The sequence below is a fragment of the Falco naumanni genome, chromosome 10 (assembly GCF_017639655.2).
Source record: "Falco naumanni isolate bFalNau1 chromosome 10, bFalNau1.pat, whole genome shotgun sequence".
NCBI classification, from domain to species: domain Eukaryota; kingdom Metazoa; phylum Chordata; class Aves; order Falconiformes; family Falconidae; genus Falco; species Falco naumanni.
The window spans coordinates 24,312,482-24,328,907 of record NC_054063.1 but is presented as its reverse complement, the minus strand read 5'-3'; the positions used below and the strand labels follow the sequence as shown (position 1 = coordinate 24,328,907).

The following is a 16,426-nucleotide window of genomic DNA, read 5'->3' as shown; positions in this document are numbered from 1 at the left end:
AAATACCTATTTCTTGTAAATTCAGACTCTTCCTAGTGTATCTTCAGCAAAACTGAGTTGATAGCAAACCCTTCCTCACGTAGTCCCATACACCCGATGCTCTATATCTCGCTGCACAGGTGAAAGGCTGAAGCGAAAGTTGCAGGGCGGCCGCCGTGCTGCCTGCAGGAACCAGTGCCCTCAGCTCTGGGCAAGGGGGCTCCAGTCTGTTGCCTTTCCTGGGGGCCAGGTACCTCACGATGAGCTCAGCATCGCTCCCAAGGACCGTGCATCCTTCCATGACTTGCACTTTACCTTGTCCCACCAGCTATTGCACCCCATGTTTTGCAGACTGTGACCCACCTAATCACAATATCCAGAGAGACGTTTGTCCCAAACCAAATAAGTATGCAGCAGAATTTTTTTAAAAAAATACGCTGCTTATTATATGATATTTAACCAAGTTCTGCAGCCCTTTGCAGGCTGGCTATCTAAACATATTTCAGATAAATTCCCAAGCCCTGTTCTGGAAAATACCATCATCTATATTTCACACACATTTGCTCATGCAGTGTCTCAAACAACTTTGATAGCTGGGAGCACAACTGGCCATTTATGAACTGCTCAGGATAAATATTTGTAACTTCATGGAGAAACTAGACAGAACTGTGATCTCCATGGATGAAGACAGAGGCGCATTTTTTTATTATTCTTCCAAACAATCACAGTCAGAGTAATCGCAAATAATCCTTTCCTTTTGCCTTAGCTTGTTGAGATGTAAAGCTAAAGAACAGACCTGCTCACACACAGAGACTCACTGAAAAAGCAAAACTAGCCCAGCATTTTAATGATTTAGTCAACAGCAAGTTAAGCCTTGCATATATTGTTTTATTCCTTTTCTTTTTCTGCAAAGCTTTAGTTCAGACAAAGGTTGAATAAAAGATCCTGCACCCAGGCATTGAGCTGTACTGCAAAATACTGGATGGCTTAATTAAATAAGCTGAGGAAAAGACCAAAGAATCTGGTAGCTTAAACTGACAGACGATAAAGCAAAAGGTCTTCAAAAATAGTACCCAGAATAACCTAACAAAGGCTGCTGGTGCTGATTTTAAACTGTGAGGGTCCTCGTGCATATTAGATGGTGAGAATTTGTTAGCAGAAAGCTTTCTGACCGGTGCTTTTCATGGCAAAGCTTAGCTGATGGCTGAAGGGCTTTGGCCAAGGCCACATTTTCAATAGGAACAGAAATCCCTAAAGAAGGCACCAAGAACCTCCGTGAGATTTTTCCAGCTGTTTTCCACACGGGATACATCCCGGCAGCACGTTATGCCCATGCCATAGCCAAGCTGCCACGTGCACCCCAGCTTGGAACACCACGCTGGGAAATGCCTACTGAGGGAAAGGAGAGAAAAACCCAGAAGACATGAAATTCCCTGTAAGATCTTGTTGGGCCGTGTCTGTGTGCTGTGCCTGCACCCCGAATAGCCATCACCCACAGGGGGGTGAGCGAGCGTTGCTCCCGCGCCGAGCCTGCGAGGACCCGTGCCAGTCACTCGGTTCCTTGCTGTCCTTCTGTTTCTTAATGCTTCTGCCTTCTGCCATGAAGTGAGAAGCACCTTTTCTCACTTGTGCTACAACATCTCACACCTCTCTCTCTCCTTTTAGTATTAGATTCTCTTTTAACATCAAGAAGAAGGAACCCTCCTTGAATAATAAGAGACCTAAATTTCCACCTGCCATTCCACGGGCATTGCTTGGTGGCGGTGGGAGAGCACCCCTCACCCACAGGTCCATCTTTCCTCCCAGGCACTGAGAAGCAGCCCCTCTTCCTCTGAACAATAAGCTTAATTTTCTTCTTCTTCTCCAGCAAATTTTTGCTTTTGTTATGTACTGCAAAAGCTGAGAAAAAGTTAGCAAAAGTGAGGGCTTCAGTCTGGAGCCTGCAGTGGTGCAGGAGGGGATCAGACGTGGCACCCCACAGGCAGCGATGCACAGATATTACAGCTCAGGCTGAAAGCACTGCTTGGCCGAAATATCTTCTCAAAAGGGGACGGTTTTGTGACATGGACTAGCCGTCCCCATCAATACACCAGCCTGCAGCCCGTTATTACGTGCACCTCTCCGGTGCCACCCCAGCAGCAGGACTGAGCTCCCTTCCCTGCTGGGAAGGCAATGAGAGAGCGGCCTCTTGCTCTTTTCTGGACTGGGGAAGACCCAGCAAATAAGAAATCCACCATCAGTATTGGCTGTGATTCACCACATCATACAGAAAGGCTTTTTTTTTCTGGCAAGTGTGTGAAATCCTGCTTATTTTCATTTTTTTCAGATGCACTTGATTACTGGAGGTGCTTGACTCGCATTTACTTTTGTCACCTGTTCCTCACAACTTTTTTTTTTTTAATAACCCAGGCCTCTGAGCTGTCTGGAAAGTAGTAAAAATACACAAGGATGCACATGATTTATCCTGGAATCCATGGCGGCCAAAACCATGTGCACAGTCTAGACTAGTTTATGGAGGAGGATGGGGAAAGAAAAATGACGCTTGTCCACGCTAATAAAACTTTTGGCACAAAATCAGAGCTTCATGGGGGTCAAAGTATTTTCCATTTCCAAAAATGAACTTCAGCCTGTGCAGAAGTGCAGAGAGCTTGATTTTGTTTTAAGGGTGAAATGTTTCAGAATTTGTAAAACTAGTGCTCAGAAAAAACATTTTTGCAGTTCACAGTGTGCAGAGCTGTTGGATGAGATCAGAGCAGCAGATACCTTCCTTCCTTCCTCCAGATCTGCTGAGATTACAGATTTGTTTACACTGAAATAGGAGCTAAAAGTGGTCAGGCTAACAGCTTCATTCAAAACATCCACAAGATCCTTTACCTCCTCTTTAGTATCATATACGTGTTTTCCTGGCTCTGTCTGACTTTGGTCATGTACGGAATAATTAGGGAGATGAGGCTCAAGGAACGTGTCAGCCCTGCTGCCTGGGAGACACCTTGTTAATTCATTAAGCATGTGATTGCTGATTGTAATTCCCTTTCTGCTGTCAGCGTTCACCAGGTGTGAGGATCCAAACTGAGAGAGCTCGAGCCGCTGGCAGCTTCCCAGCTCTTTCGTGAGGAAAATGTCTGCACCAGTGCTGCTGCTAAAAATACCTCCTGCCAAGAGGTTTCGTACCCTCTTTCATCCATCCAGTATTCCTTCCATTCCTCCAATTACGAACCACTTCCAGTTTTTGTTGTTACTCCTTGGCTGTGTTGTGCTGGGAAGCTGAGTCTTGGGTGCCATGTGATGCTTCACGGAAGGGTGAATATTCTCCAGTCGCATTGCCTGATACACCAAACATTTGATGGCATCCTAAGGAAGTCTGAGGCACACACGTGCACACACGCACCCTTCAGAATAAGCAGTTTTCAGCAGGTCAGACCTGCCAGACACTGCACAGACCACTGCGCACAGCATCCAGGCATGGAGCGGCTGTATAAATCCTCCCCATCTCAGTCTCACATTCTCAAAGAGCTGCTCAAAAATCGGGGTGTATTTGACCTTGGCTCAGGCTGAAAGCACTGTTTGGCCAAAATTTCTTCTCGAAAGGGGATGTTTTTGTGACATGGACTAATTGTCCCCATCAGTACACCAGCCTGCAGCCCGTTCTCCCCCCAGCAGCCCCCAACAGCTCCCGGCTGCCTGTCAGATCGGCTCCACCGCGGGTGGAAGGAAGGAGTTACTGAATGGCACAGCTGAGCTCTGGTAGCAATGGTGAGGCAAATTGATGGACATCAAGAGGAGGCTTTGCACGTCCCTGGGTGGATGTTGCCTAAGCCTATTAAAATGTAATCAGTTCCAGGTAGCATTTGCTCCATTACAGAAGCTGCTTAGTGAAAGCAATTATGAAGCACTTAGAGAGGTTTAACCAATTAAAAGAATATCCTTCAGTCTCCCACAGCTGGCTGGGTGATGCCTCGCTATGATGCTTTTTAGGAGATGAAGCCAAACCATATTTTTTAGTGAACATCTAAGAATTTGTAGATTATGATTTTGGGGTCTCTGCATTTCTTCAAGTGATACAAGACAAAGGCCAACTATTCATGAAGTATCCGTGCGGCGTGCATTTCATTGATTTGTGTATTAATAATTCCCCTTCTGAACAAATCTTTTGATGAGTTCATTCGTTTCTCCTCACCAGTGTTCCACATCTCTCCTTTTCAGGAGGAGAATATTGTTGTGAGATTTAGTGTAACTGTCCCGCAAACAGGAATAACAAATAGCTAATACTTTGCAGCTGCAATACACAGAAGAGCACCAGCTTGAAAGTCTGCTCCTTAAACAGTTGTATTTCATAATTCCTCTGTTTTAAGGAAAACAGATTTGTCCATGTATCATTTCTTTTGCAAGAAAGGAACTAAATTTATGGCAGATTGTATCCCTAATAAAAAATCTGAGCGACTCCAAGTGGACTTCATCAAAACCCCTATGACATTAAGCGTGAGTGGAAGCCGAGTTTAACAGCTGAAGTGTCACACTGCAATTCAGAAGGATAAATTAGCTATATAACAGTTGTATACATTTCCCAGAGATGTTTGTACATGGAGGTTTACTTTACAGCAGGCCAATGACATGAAGCGAGCGGTGTGGAAGCCCTCTGTAAACACCATCTGAGGAGCAGAGGGACAACGGCTGCACCTCTGGGGACAGGGAGGCTCTTTTTTCTCCTCTCCCAAGACGTGTTCCTTTGCTGGCACTGCAGCTCAGGCTGGCGAGACGTTCCTACTGGGATTCAGGCTCTTGTGGCTGCATCTCCGAAGACAACTCTAGGGCTGCTCATGACCAGCAAGCAGATTTTCCAGGTGTTAAACCCTGTCAATACGAGTGTTTAAAAAGCTAACTGATGAGGTTTTAAACATAAAGTCTGGCCAGAGCCTTCATCACGGCAGAAGTATGCAGTAAATACAGCCCCAGGGTCCCCTCGTGAGCAAAAGCTGTTCTGGGAGGAACAAAGAGCAAGTGAAACTCAAAAGTGGAGGGGAAAGAGGCTGCAGAGGATGCCAGTTTGGGTTATACCTGACCTTGCCAAACAGAAAGAGCCTTGAACCTGGTGAAGAAAAGACAGGAGCCCTTATCTATCCTTCAAAAGGGCAGTTTTCTTTCTTTCTTCTTTTTCCTTCTCCTCCAAATACCCAGACATCCCTGGGCGGAATGGCAGAAATGAACTTTAAATGGAGTCAAGCAACTACTTCTTTAATTCCAAAAAAAAAAAAATATTACCTTAGAAGGAAACTGGGGAAGACACCCCAGTTTTCACTGGGTCAGCAGTGACGTGCTGCTTGTTGGAGCCTGTTCTCGGATTAGATTTAACCTTGGTTTTCTGCCTTGCTCCATATAGATGAAACTGGTGTCAGTGGACGATTTAATCACCAACATGAGCAGGGGCAGGAATTCACATCTATTTTCAAATCTGCTAGCTGAAGCCATTGAAAATCAGGACTGGAGAATACAGTCTGAGTAAAATATGTTGGTTTTGCATGCCAAAAGGCTTTTCTATTCTCTCTGCTGTCTTGCTGCTGCTAACAAAGAAGTATTTAGGGGAACATGGCTCCTTTCAAGCACAACAGCATCTTCTACCCCTTAATCCAAAAGAGAGACCATCCTCCTCGCAGTAGGGAAAAAAGAAGGAAAATTATTCAGAAAGATAAAAAGCAGATCTCTGGCTGCTGGGAATGGAAATTAAGGAGTCAAATCTAATGTTTACACAGCTCAGTAATATGTGCAAGAGCACAGGGGGATTGTATCCAGCAAATGCTGTGTGTTTTCAGTGGTGTCTAAAGCAGCTGAGTGCTCCCCAGACCCATTGTTATTCCCAGTTTCTTCTTTGCTCTCCAGAGTACTACTGGTGCATACTGGTGGCCCGCAATCTCCCTTGGCTGTTACTGACTTTTATGGCAATCCGTTCTTCTGCAGCCTTGTGACCCAAATACCAGCATAAGCAGTTTTAACTTTACTAGGCTCATACCCACCCTTGCAGCTCCCGCAATCCCTAGTTTGGGGCCCGCTGGTATAAATATTGCCTATGACCTGTCAGGTAGTGAATCATGTTAATATAAACAGCGCCTGGAGGTTTAACTAGGCAGTGCCAGCTACATCTACGCTTGGCCCAGCTTTTACCATCTCTCATATCAAACAGCACGCTGACATTTGCTCCCCTTCGTGAGAGATTCTCTTGTAATGGCACCAACTAAAGAAGTGTACAAAACCTAGGAGCTCTGAATACATAAGGACTGCTTCTCCAGCCATCCCCATTAATACGAATCCCTGACATCAGCCCCACATCACTGTCAGATACATTATTAGTACAGCTGGAGCGTGCATTCCTTGGGCAGCGTTGGAGGCACACGGCCACCGATGAGCTGAAATGAGTCTTGGGGGTGTTGTTTGGATGGCTCGGTACGTACCCGAACAGCTCCTGCCTTTGCTCAGAAATTACAACACGCTGTTCCCCAGCCATATGTGTTTCAGTTCCCCTTGAAATGCAGAGAAAAAGAAATAAATTGGCCAAAATAATCCGAACAAAACTATCAAGGAAGGATGGATCTGAGCTTGTCTGGAGGCCTTAGCAACAGCAGAGGTGGTTTAAAGAGGGAGCAGCGTTTCTTTTCTCCATTTCCTGGAGGGAAAGGAGGAGGAGACAGAGGGATACCCTCACCGAGGGCCACCCCAGAGCCACAGGGCTGTGACTCAGCATGACCCCGGAGGGGATGGAGGAGCTAAAGCAAGGAGGAAAACACCAGCCAAGTGCTTTGTGCTGCAGCAGATCCCTGGGGTCCCATGTGAGTCGGCAGCAGTGGCGTGTTTCCCATCGCTGTGCCAGTGCTCTGAGTCACACCGAGCCTCAGGTGGTCCCAGAAGAGGGAAGAAGGGCTGAAAATCCCTCCTGAGCATGGCTCCTGTGCTCAGCCAAACCAGTCACCGCACACTCACCGTGGTCTTTTTACATGTGATACATTGCTCCACACCCATCTAACTCAACGTGAGTTTTTCAAGACATTGGCCCTGGGCAAAGGCTGTCTCCCAGACTCAGCCACAGGATACACGCAAGGTAAAATAAAATACTCAGTGTGATCTAATATAATTTAACTTCCAGGATTGCTTCCACATCCAGTTTAGTCTGAAAATCAAGACTGGCACTGTTTAAATCTTCTTTTGCACAATGAAAAAGATGTCACTCAAAATTTATGTTTCCCTCCGCAGGATTTCCTGCGTGATAAACAAACAAGGGCTCATCCTCCGCCGCTCCTCCTTCCCTGGGATGAGGTTCAAATAGGCAGAGAATGGAGCCCTTGTGAGACAAAACAGAAAGCCACAGGATGCAATAATTCAGGTTTTAATACTCATTTAAATTGGTGGTTTGATTTAGAAGGGACATGAAGATGCAGCTTGGGGGAAGGATCATTCCCCAGCATCCCTGGCACCCCAGGGCCAGCTCGCTCCAGTCCCCTTTCCACTCCCCAGCCCTGGGCTGATCCACAGGTTGGCACCTCAAGTGATATGAGAAATATCAGAAGTTCATGAAGCAGCCTTGCTTCTATTAAAATTGCATTGAATGAATTAGAAATGAGGGATGGGTCTTGTTTATTTTTAGTTCAAAAAATAGAGGCCAGAAATCTCCAGCCTCACAAACACCATCCTGGACAGTCACCCCACCACACACGCAGGGTCATACCCTTCCACTGCTCAGCTCCAGTTGGCTGACCTGTTCCATCTTACTGCACCAAAGAAACCCGTGTGTCAAGCCTTTGATGATGGAGAACATGTCCTAGGAGCTGATAACAATAAGAAAAAAACATTTTGGCAGCCACTTTGCCCAGCTTTTGTTTTGATAAGCATGTGCTTAGGGAGGCACAAGGCAGCAGCAAAAGGGACCAGGTATCTGGGAGAGAAGGATACTTCCATTTTGCATTAGACAAAAGTTAACACATTCCCATGCTTCATATTCATCCCTGGCGAGGGGACCCAACAGGGCAGGATTGCCTCCCTAAATCTGCTTGATCCCTTGTATGATAAAATTGAAACCTATGGATTAAGGGTGATAAATACAGGTCACCATCTCCTAATCTGCGTGGCAGAGGCTGGTGGCACAGAACCGCACAGCATGCTACCCAGCTGGGATTTCCAAATCAGACCATAAGTGTCTCCAATGCACTTAGCTATGTGTTTAATAGAGTTTTAATTGCAGAGTGATTGCATGTGATATTACAGAATTACCACAGATCACTTAATTGACTATTTGTTTGCTGAGGTTAAGCAGATATTTTTCTCAATGTGTATTTTTGCTGCTATAGATCCCTGCCTTCATATTATTTGGCACAGCATTGTCTGAGCAACATAAACAGAGATCCTTCATGAGGAGAAAACCACTTTCGTTTAACATGTTGGTAACAGGCAGATGCGTGAGACTCAAAATTGGCTGTAGAAAGAGTCCAGGTCCTGCTGTTCTTAAAGAGCAGCGTGCAGGGGTAAGCAGCTGGGAAGTGCTGGCACATGGAGGTTTCTGCAAAAATTATGATGTGCGTGAACAAATTTGTGTTGGGAGCCATTTGGGAAGCTGCTTTCACAGCCTGAAAATCCAGGTAATCCCGCCCAGGCACTGGGAAAGCAGAAGGACTGGAGCTGTGATGTTGGCTTGTTCCCGCTGGCCTGAGGCTGATGGATAGAAGGGGAGAGGCTGGAGTACACTGCTTCTCCTGGGCAGTCACGGGTGGATTGCTCCATCCAGGGCAAACCAAAGGTCCATCCGACAGAGAAATTAATTTCTGAAGGTGGCCAAATGCAGGTGGCTCAGAAATGTGAAAGAGCAAAGCAGGCAGCCAGCACTCCCTCCGAGCTTCCCAGTGGATGTCCCCACTTTTGTGCCACATGTCATCTAGGAGCTGTCCGCATCAAAGTCCCACCAAAGCTCCTCAGAGCAGGAGCAGATGCAGGTCAGGTTCATTCACCTGATGGCGTTTGAAGAGCTGCAGGCCATCTAGAGATGAATTACATCTGTGATCACAATGACCATATAGCAGCCAAAAATATTCAGATTGAAATAATGAATTCACTTAGACAAGAGAATAAAACCAGACCCTCCAACCTTCTTTCCAAAATGTGTCCCTTCACATGCCTAAAACTTTACTGAATAAATGGCTTTTCCAGTATTCCTGGAAGATGCTCTCGTATGTACATGGCCAACAGCCAGCAGAACATGAGCCAGCAGAACATGAGCCCCCAGTGTGCCCAGGTGGCCAAGGCGGCCAGCAGCAGCTCGTCCCAGACGGTGTGGCCAGCAGGGCCAGGGCGGCGACCGTCCCCCTGGGCTCGGCCCTGCTGAGGCCACTCGAACCCTGTGCCCAGCTCGGGCCCCTCCTGCAGGACAGACCCTGAGGGGCTGGAGCGTGTCCAGGGCCGGGAACGGTTTAGGTTGGATATTAGGGAAAATTCCTTCCCCAGAGGGTGGCCCAGCACTGGGACAGGCTGCCCAGGGACGTGGTGGAGTCACCAGCCCTGGGGGGGTTAAAGGACACGTAGATGTGGCGCTCAGGGACGTGGGTTAGTGGTGGGCTTGGCGGCGCTGGGTAAATGGCTGGGCTCGATGATCTTAAAGGTCTTTTCCCACCTAAAGGATTCTGTGATTCTAGGCTAGGATTCTGGGATTTAGCAGGCTGATGCTAAAAACGTGTTTAATAAGAGAGATAGTACATGGAGTTGAAGTAAGGCTGTGAGTATGGAGCTGGACACCAGGAATTATTTAATTTCTGTACAAATTAGGCAGTGACCCACAAAAATAGGGCACAGATGCTTCCCTCCCCATTCCGCTACTGAAGCCTCCCCTGTGCCTCTTGGCTGAGTAATGGTGATGGGGAGATGCAACCACAGCCAGACTTGCTCCTCCTGGACAGCATTTTTCAAGGGAAACACATCTGCATATCTCCTGTATGAGCTGTGGTAAAGTCCTTGTGGGGACAGCGTCTGGGTTTGGGACATATCCACATAAATATTTTCAATCCCAAAGCAGAAGGAACAGCAGCCTTTGCCTCCACGTGCCAAATCTGCGTTGCACTGGTGGTGCACAGCTCTGCAAGAGAGCTTTGCTGCTTCCTAGCACTTTACACACAGGTCACATAAAGGACAAGAGTTATGTGGTCCTTATTCTCTGTAGAGCAAATTTGGGATAAAAGATTAACATAATTATTTTATTTAGCCTTGATTTTCTTCTTGTCTTTTATTGTGTTATGTTTTAACTGAGATTTCTTTATTTCCTGCTAGGATCCTGCCAGAATCCTGTCATTTCATACAGAGGTTGAAATGCACATTACAAAAGGAAACAAATCTTTCCCTTGCTTGGTTGATACATCTGCATTTTAATCTGGATTGACAAATGCACTCTAATCAACAGTACTTCTACCCTTCAGAGTTGTTGCATTTTATTTTCCATTTTTCTGATGTCCTTGGCTAGAATCTGGAAAGTAAAAAAAAAAAAAAAACATTATCTTTCTCCGCTTACCCTTTAATTAGTCTTTTTTATTATGGCAATGTCCAGACCCAAATATCTTGTAATCACTGTCTCAGGTATTGCACAAACGTAGAACAAAAGGGATGAGCCTTGCCACCAGAAAGGAGCTCCCGATGCTGTTTAATGATCCCCAGCACCGTGGGGACGGCAGCCAGTGGCTCCACGTAACAAACTAATGGGATTACAGTGTCCCTGGCTCCCTGTCTACCTGGATGAAAAACATACACTAACTGTCTCTGCATGTACTTTCTACAAAATACCCGGTGCCACAAGGGCATGAAACACAAGGACAGATGCAAATGCAGTTTCATTTAAGCCAATGTCTGAACTAGGCACCAGCAGTCGTTTATCTGTACCTTCCTTTGTTCATAACTGCACTGCCCCCGTGCTTACTGCTATTTTCTATTATTTCTGTTATGCTTGTTTTTGCAGACATTTACGGGCTGGCTGTCCCTCCGGGTTATTAATTCTTTGCACAACAGCACTAGAAGAACAAAGTGGGGCTTTAGGAAAACTGTTTGCAGTGATAAACAGCACAGAGGCAGGTCTCTTTTTCACCCACGATGAAGAACTGCTCACAAAAAGTAACGGGCTTTTTCCCTGCCTTGCAGGTGCTGTGGTGATTGCCTTTGTGGTCTGTTGGCTCCCGTATCACATACGGCGTCTCATGTTTTGCTATGTCCCCTCCAGTCACTGGACAGAGTGAGTCACAACACAGGGGACGAGCTCCCCCCATGCCAGGATGGGGTGTGGGGTCAGGGGGAACTGGGGCTCCTGGGGCACCAGTAGGCTTGGGGTGGAGGGGGGGGATCTGGGAGCAAAGGCATTTCTAAAGCAAAGGCTTTAACGCCTCAACCTCCTAGTTGGTTTGGGGTTTGTTTATTGTTTTTTTTTCTTTTGGATTTCTTACTAGGTTTGCCAGCCAAATTAAGAGTCATAGTTTAATTATCTCAGTCACCCAGATGTGGGTGAATGAAGCATTAGCTTGAGCTGAAATGCATTCTCAGCCCCTCCTTCTTCCATGGCTGCGACCACAGACGCGCCCCTGTTAACAACGGCGATGGATGTTCACCTCTGACAGTCCTTGATGAAATGACATTTGGACGGGGGGGGTTATATATTCAAAGTGGATTGCTGTCTCCATGGTGGAGATATCGATCACTGGCCTAAGATGGAGCAGCTCCTGTCAACACACAATTTAGCTTCAGAATGCCACATTTCCTTAGTGACAGGAAAGATTGCACAGGCGGGGAAACAACTGTGCTGCCGGCTGAGTCTGGAGTGGCTTATTTACTGGGGTTTGCAGCGAGTGGATCAAAATTAAATACTAGCAGTTGCCACTGATTAGTAAATGCCCAGATTCTCAGAGAATTTAGGATGATTGCATGCCTGTGCTGCACTCGTGTGCACTGTTCGCAGGTGTGCAAGGGCATACAGGCAGCTCCGTGCAGCCTTTCTGCTGCGTCAGACCTGGTTCCTCAGCAAAGCACCCACAGAACTGATTATTCATTTTAAATATCCAATTAAGCGCTAATGCTGTCTGGGGTTACACTCCCAGGTAGCCTGAGAGATGCTATGAGATGCACTCAGTGAAACGTGTCTCTCCTCCCATGGTGTTACACCTCTGTTCCCCCTGGGACCAGAAAAAAAAAAATCTAATACCAAAAAGCAGAGCAACTAAGAGACATTAAAATTTCATAAACTCCAAACACAACAAAAAAAAGTAATTTATGATATAGCAGTCTACTGAATGGAATTGTACATCCATCCGTAGTAAAAACAAAAACCTATCTTCAATCATGAAAACAGCTTTAGGCACGCACTGGCACAAACTGTTGTTTCTTGTTTGCTTTCCTATATGAAAAGCACTTAAAGCAGCAATCAATTATGTAATGACTGCATTTTCTTCGAGCAAGAGGGGTAGAGAAGTCTGTCTGCAGTTAGTGTGAATTTATGCAGTGTGGTTGCATTCCCTTTTTTTTTTTTCCTTCTTCTTTTAAAAGCCATGAGCGATTTTAGGAAAACATTGCATTTTACAGGCATATTATGAATGGCGAACTATCAGTCTGGAAGCTGGTCAAAAGCTTGCAGCAGCTTGACATGTTCATTTATAAACGTATGTGCCCACCCCTGAAGAAGAGACATTTTTGCTATATATATTCTTCACAACTACATAGAGAAACTCTGCTTGTAAGAGCTGGATGGGCCACGCAGTACTTGGCAGTGCTGAGGGGGTGTGGAGGGACTGGTGATGTACTCCAGCACGCATCTATCCATCTTTTGTTAGACGGTGCTCAGACTAACAAAAAGGTCTGCAATTTTCACTGAGATAAATGATCCTGGGGAACATCTTCCTGAAAATGAGACCCGTGTTGTTTATAAATGCTTTACCAGCTCCAAGCTGCTGATCTCGGTTGTCCCAAGGAACAATATTTCCAAAAGAAAAAAAACACAAAAAAACCCAAGCTAAGCATTCTCAACAAACTCTAGTTGAAAACATTATATTGTGATGGTCAGGATATGTTTCAAAAGTGTGCTATCATCAACTTGCCCCAGAACAGAGGATGCTATCCCAGATTACAGCCCAGGGACCTGCTGAATGAGCTGTGGGGGGAGGAGAGCACTGCATCTGTTCCAGGATCTTGGCTCTTCTGCAGGCTCTGTAGACCAGAACTGCAGCCAGAAAAGTCAGCCTAATGTATATGTATGACAGAGGAACAAATTTCCATCTGGCTCCTCAGTTTCCAGAATATCTATTTTCAAAGACAAAATGAACACGAGGTAAATACCACATCCAAACCCAGGGCATAAATAAGTTTCTAACTGCTAGTAAGATCTTTGTAGAGGCATTTGACCTACGTTTGGCCAGTACCAGTTGAAAATACATATGTTTTCCTGGTGGATCATGCACCATTGGTAAAGCTTCCGTCTCCAACCAAGAAAAGTTAGATGAAAAATCAGCTCATGTGTTTCTCACTCTTGTGACTGAATTATTTTAGTTCTCCACACTCTACTTAGATTTTTATCTTTCATCTGTTCTTCCAGTTTCCTTTTCAACTTCTACCACTACTTCTACATGCTGACAAACGTCCTCTTCTACGTCAGTTCGGCAATCAACCCCATCCTCTACAACCTGGTGTCTGCGAACTTCCGACAGATCTTCCTCTCTACACTCACACTCGTGTGCCTGCCGTGGAGGAAGAAGAAGAAACGACTGGCCTTCACCAGGAAATCCAACAGCATCTCCAGCAACCACACATTTTCCAGCCAGGTCACAAGGGAAACTACATACTGAAGCCAAAGGGGGAAGGGAAATGCATTTCATCATGGAGTCAAAACTTGAGAGAGGCCTCTGTGAGTTTCATGCATGGTCTCCAAATTCACGTAACACAAATGTGTTTAGAAAAGTCATTTTTGTTGGAAAAATAGGCTTCATCCTGCCAATAACTTTGAAGTTATTTTAAAGCATTGGCCTTGCCTCTTGTGAGTAATGTCTACACGTTTTGTAACTTCAGTCTGGCATAAATCCAGATGCGGTGTTAACTGGGAAGCCAAAATATGTTAAACTTAGGCAAATTGTTACTGCATTCCATCCTTTTCTCAATGCAGGGATGCCATGTTCACATCCAAGGGTTTGAGATCATGTCTCCTGGTGGCACCAAGCAGAGAGTCTGATGAGGAGAAAGCCATTTTGAACAGAAAGGGATGTTTTTGGAGAATGAACATGCTCATCTATGGGATGTTCAATGAACGAGTGAAAACTCAGGGAGCCAGGTGGTTATTTTAGAAATATATCTACATTATGACATAATAATATGACCTAGGTGCTCAAGGGACCTGTTCTGGCTCCTTGAAATCAAGTAACAACAGATGATGCCTTACCTAGGTTGGGGTGGCTGTGGCCAGGGGGAGTGGGGGCCATCTCTCGATTTAGGGCATATATAATGCCTGGCACAGTGAACCCTCTGGTATTGGTACTGCAACACCAATAAATAACAAAGTGTCTGGCAAAGTCAAGGATGCAGAAACTGTGCCCAGATGGAGCGCTGAAAATGAACAGAAATGGAAAACCTTACTTTTGCCATACAGCCAAATCCCATTTTTTACTAGGGAGAACAGTTAGCTGGCCTGCGTTAAGAGGTGAGAAAACTCCAGGCTCATGAGGGCTCCAGGCTGCTGAGATAAGAGCAACCTGCCCCCGTTCTGTGGGACCTTCAGATTTTTCCCATTCTTATTCCAGTTTTACTTGTTTCCTCACCATTTTCAGAAGGCTGGTGTTTCATAGGTTATATCAGTTGTAGACAGCAGGGCCTCTTGTTCTACCTTTTATTTCTTTTTGCTGCCAGAGCTGTTGGCACACTGGTCTGCGCACATAAATCTTCAGGTAGTGCAAATGGAGAACATAAGAAGGTCTAAACTGGGGAGTCTTAGCTCTAAAAGAACTTTCTTTTAACAAGCCAGAGGAATGGAAACAGGACCTGAAAATTCCCTTTGAAATTTCTCAGCTGGTCAGGATAGGTGGCATGGGCTTTTCTCCCATATGGTTCCACCTCTAACAGCCCACTATGTGATACAGCAAATTGCTCCAGAGCCTTTAACATCAGAAATCACAGGGCTATGGGACAAGCCACAGGGCTTTCCCCAATGTCACACCTCCGGATGGTGACCTGCATGAGCCTGGAACCAACCAATCATCCTGGGCAACCCCTGCTGTGATTTTGCTGGTGGTGACCTTGTGTCCCTGTCCACACCACACTTCATTAGGAGAGAAGGGCTTGCCTCTTTACAATGACAAACTAGAAGAGTCACTTGGCTCAATTCTGCTTTCTGGGCTTTGTCCATGCCATGTCACTCCAACGAACAAGCACCTTTGGTACATAACAGAAGTCTCAGTGCTGGAGATGTCGATCTGGCCTCAGTGAACCATCACACAATGATGGAGACCAGTTACTGATCCACTGGATACCAGTGACTTCTGCTACAGATGTGGTATCACAGAACCGTAGAATATCTCAAGTTGGAAGGGACTCATAAAGATCATCAAGTCCAACTCCCTGGACTTGTGGATTAGGACTCCGGACATAGAGAAAACACCCGTGGGGCATTTGCTGTGAGTTGTTAGTGATGACTATCTACTTCTGAGGCGTTCATAACCTGGTGGATGTACAGAGCTAGCTACCATGGTCGACCTGGCTACCATCAGCCAGGACTTCCAACCACACCTACCAGGGATGGGAGAATATTTTAATGCCTGGTACAGAACCACTCAAAAAGAAAGGGCTCAAAATAGACATCAGTAGGGCTTTAGTTTCTTCTGATTCAGCCAAACTGCAAGCTCTGTTTTGTCATGCCTTCTTGTAATTTCTTGCCCTGGTTGTACCAAACAGAGGGCAGAGATTATACCTGACAAAGCACTTTTGTTGCTCATGCACAGTTGACTCCTCTTTGGTGAGAAAAACAGGTAATGGCACACACAGAAAAAGAAAGAAAAAAAAGGAGACTGGTCTCTTTAGAAGGAAATATGTGATAAACCAGCAAATGTTGTCTCTGTGTGTGTTAGATATACTTGGGCAGGTTGGAAGAAGCTCTAGAAGACCTGTACATATGGCCTTGTGGGAAAGTCCAGGCACGATGAACAGAGGAAGAGGAGTCGATGTCACACACTTAACATTGGCCTTCGAGGCAAGACACTTCCAATGTTTCTGGAGAGGACCCAATTTTTTTTAATACCACCTCTAAATAGAGTCAACAGGTGGGAGATGGATTCTGAAACCTCCCAGAGAAGCTGTAACTGTGTGTTGCTTTGATTTTCATTAGGATTTAACATCCTGCATGTCTCAGTTGCTTTTGAAATGTTAAACATTGTTAATATACTTATTCAACACCAACCTGCTGAAACGTGCTTGA

General features: G+C 45.6%; 1 protein-coding gene across 1 annotated transcript in view; it reads left to right on the top strand.

Moving 5' to 3' along the window:
- The window catches only part of NTSR1 (neurotensin receptor 1), a 62,329-nt gene extending 46,572 nt beyond the window's left edge, over positions 1 to 15,757 (top strand). The window contains exons 3-4 of the mRNA XM_040609558.1: positions 11,131 to 11,221; positions 13,565 to 15,757. Of these exons, the coding sequence (XP_040465492.1) occupies positions 11,131 to 11,221; positions 13,565 to 13,814 (341 nt within the window). The 3' untranslated portion in view covers positions 13,815 to 15,757. The remainder of the gene's footprint in view (positions 1 to 11,130; positions 11,222 to 13,564) is intronic.
- The last annotated feature ends 669 nt before the right edge of the window (positions 15,758 to 16,426 follow it).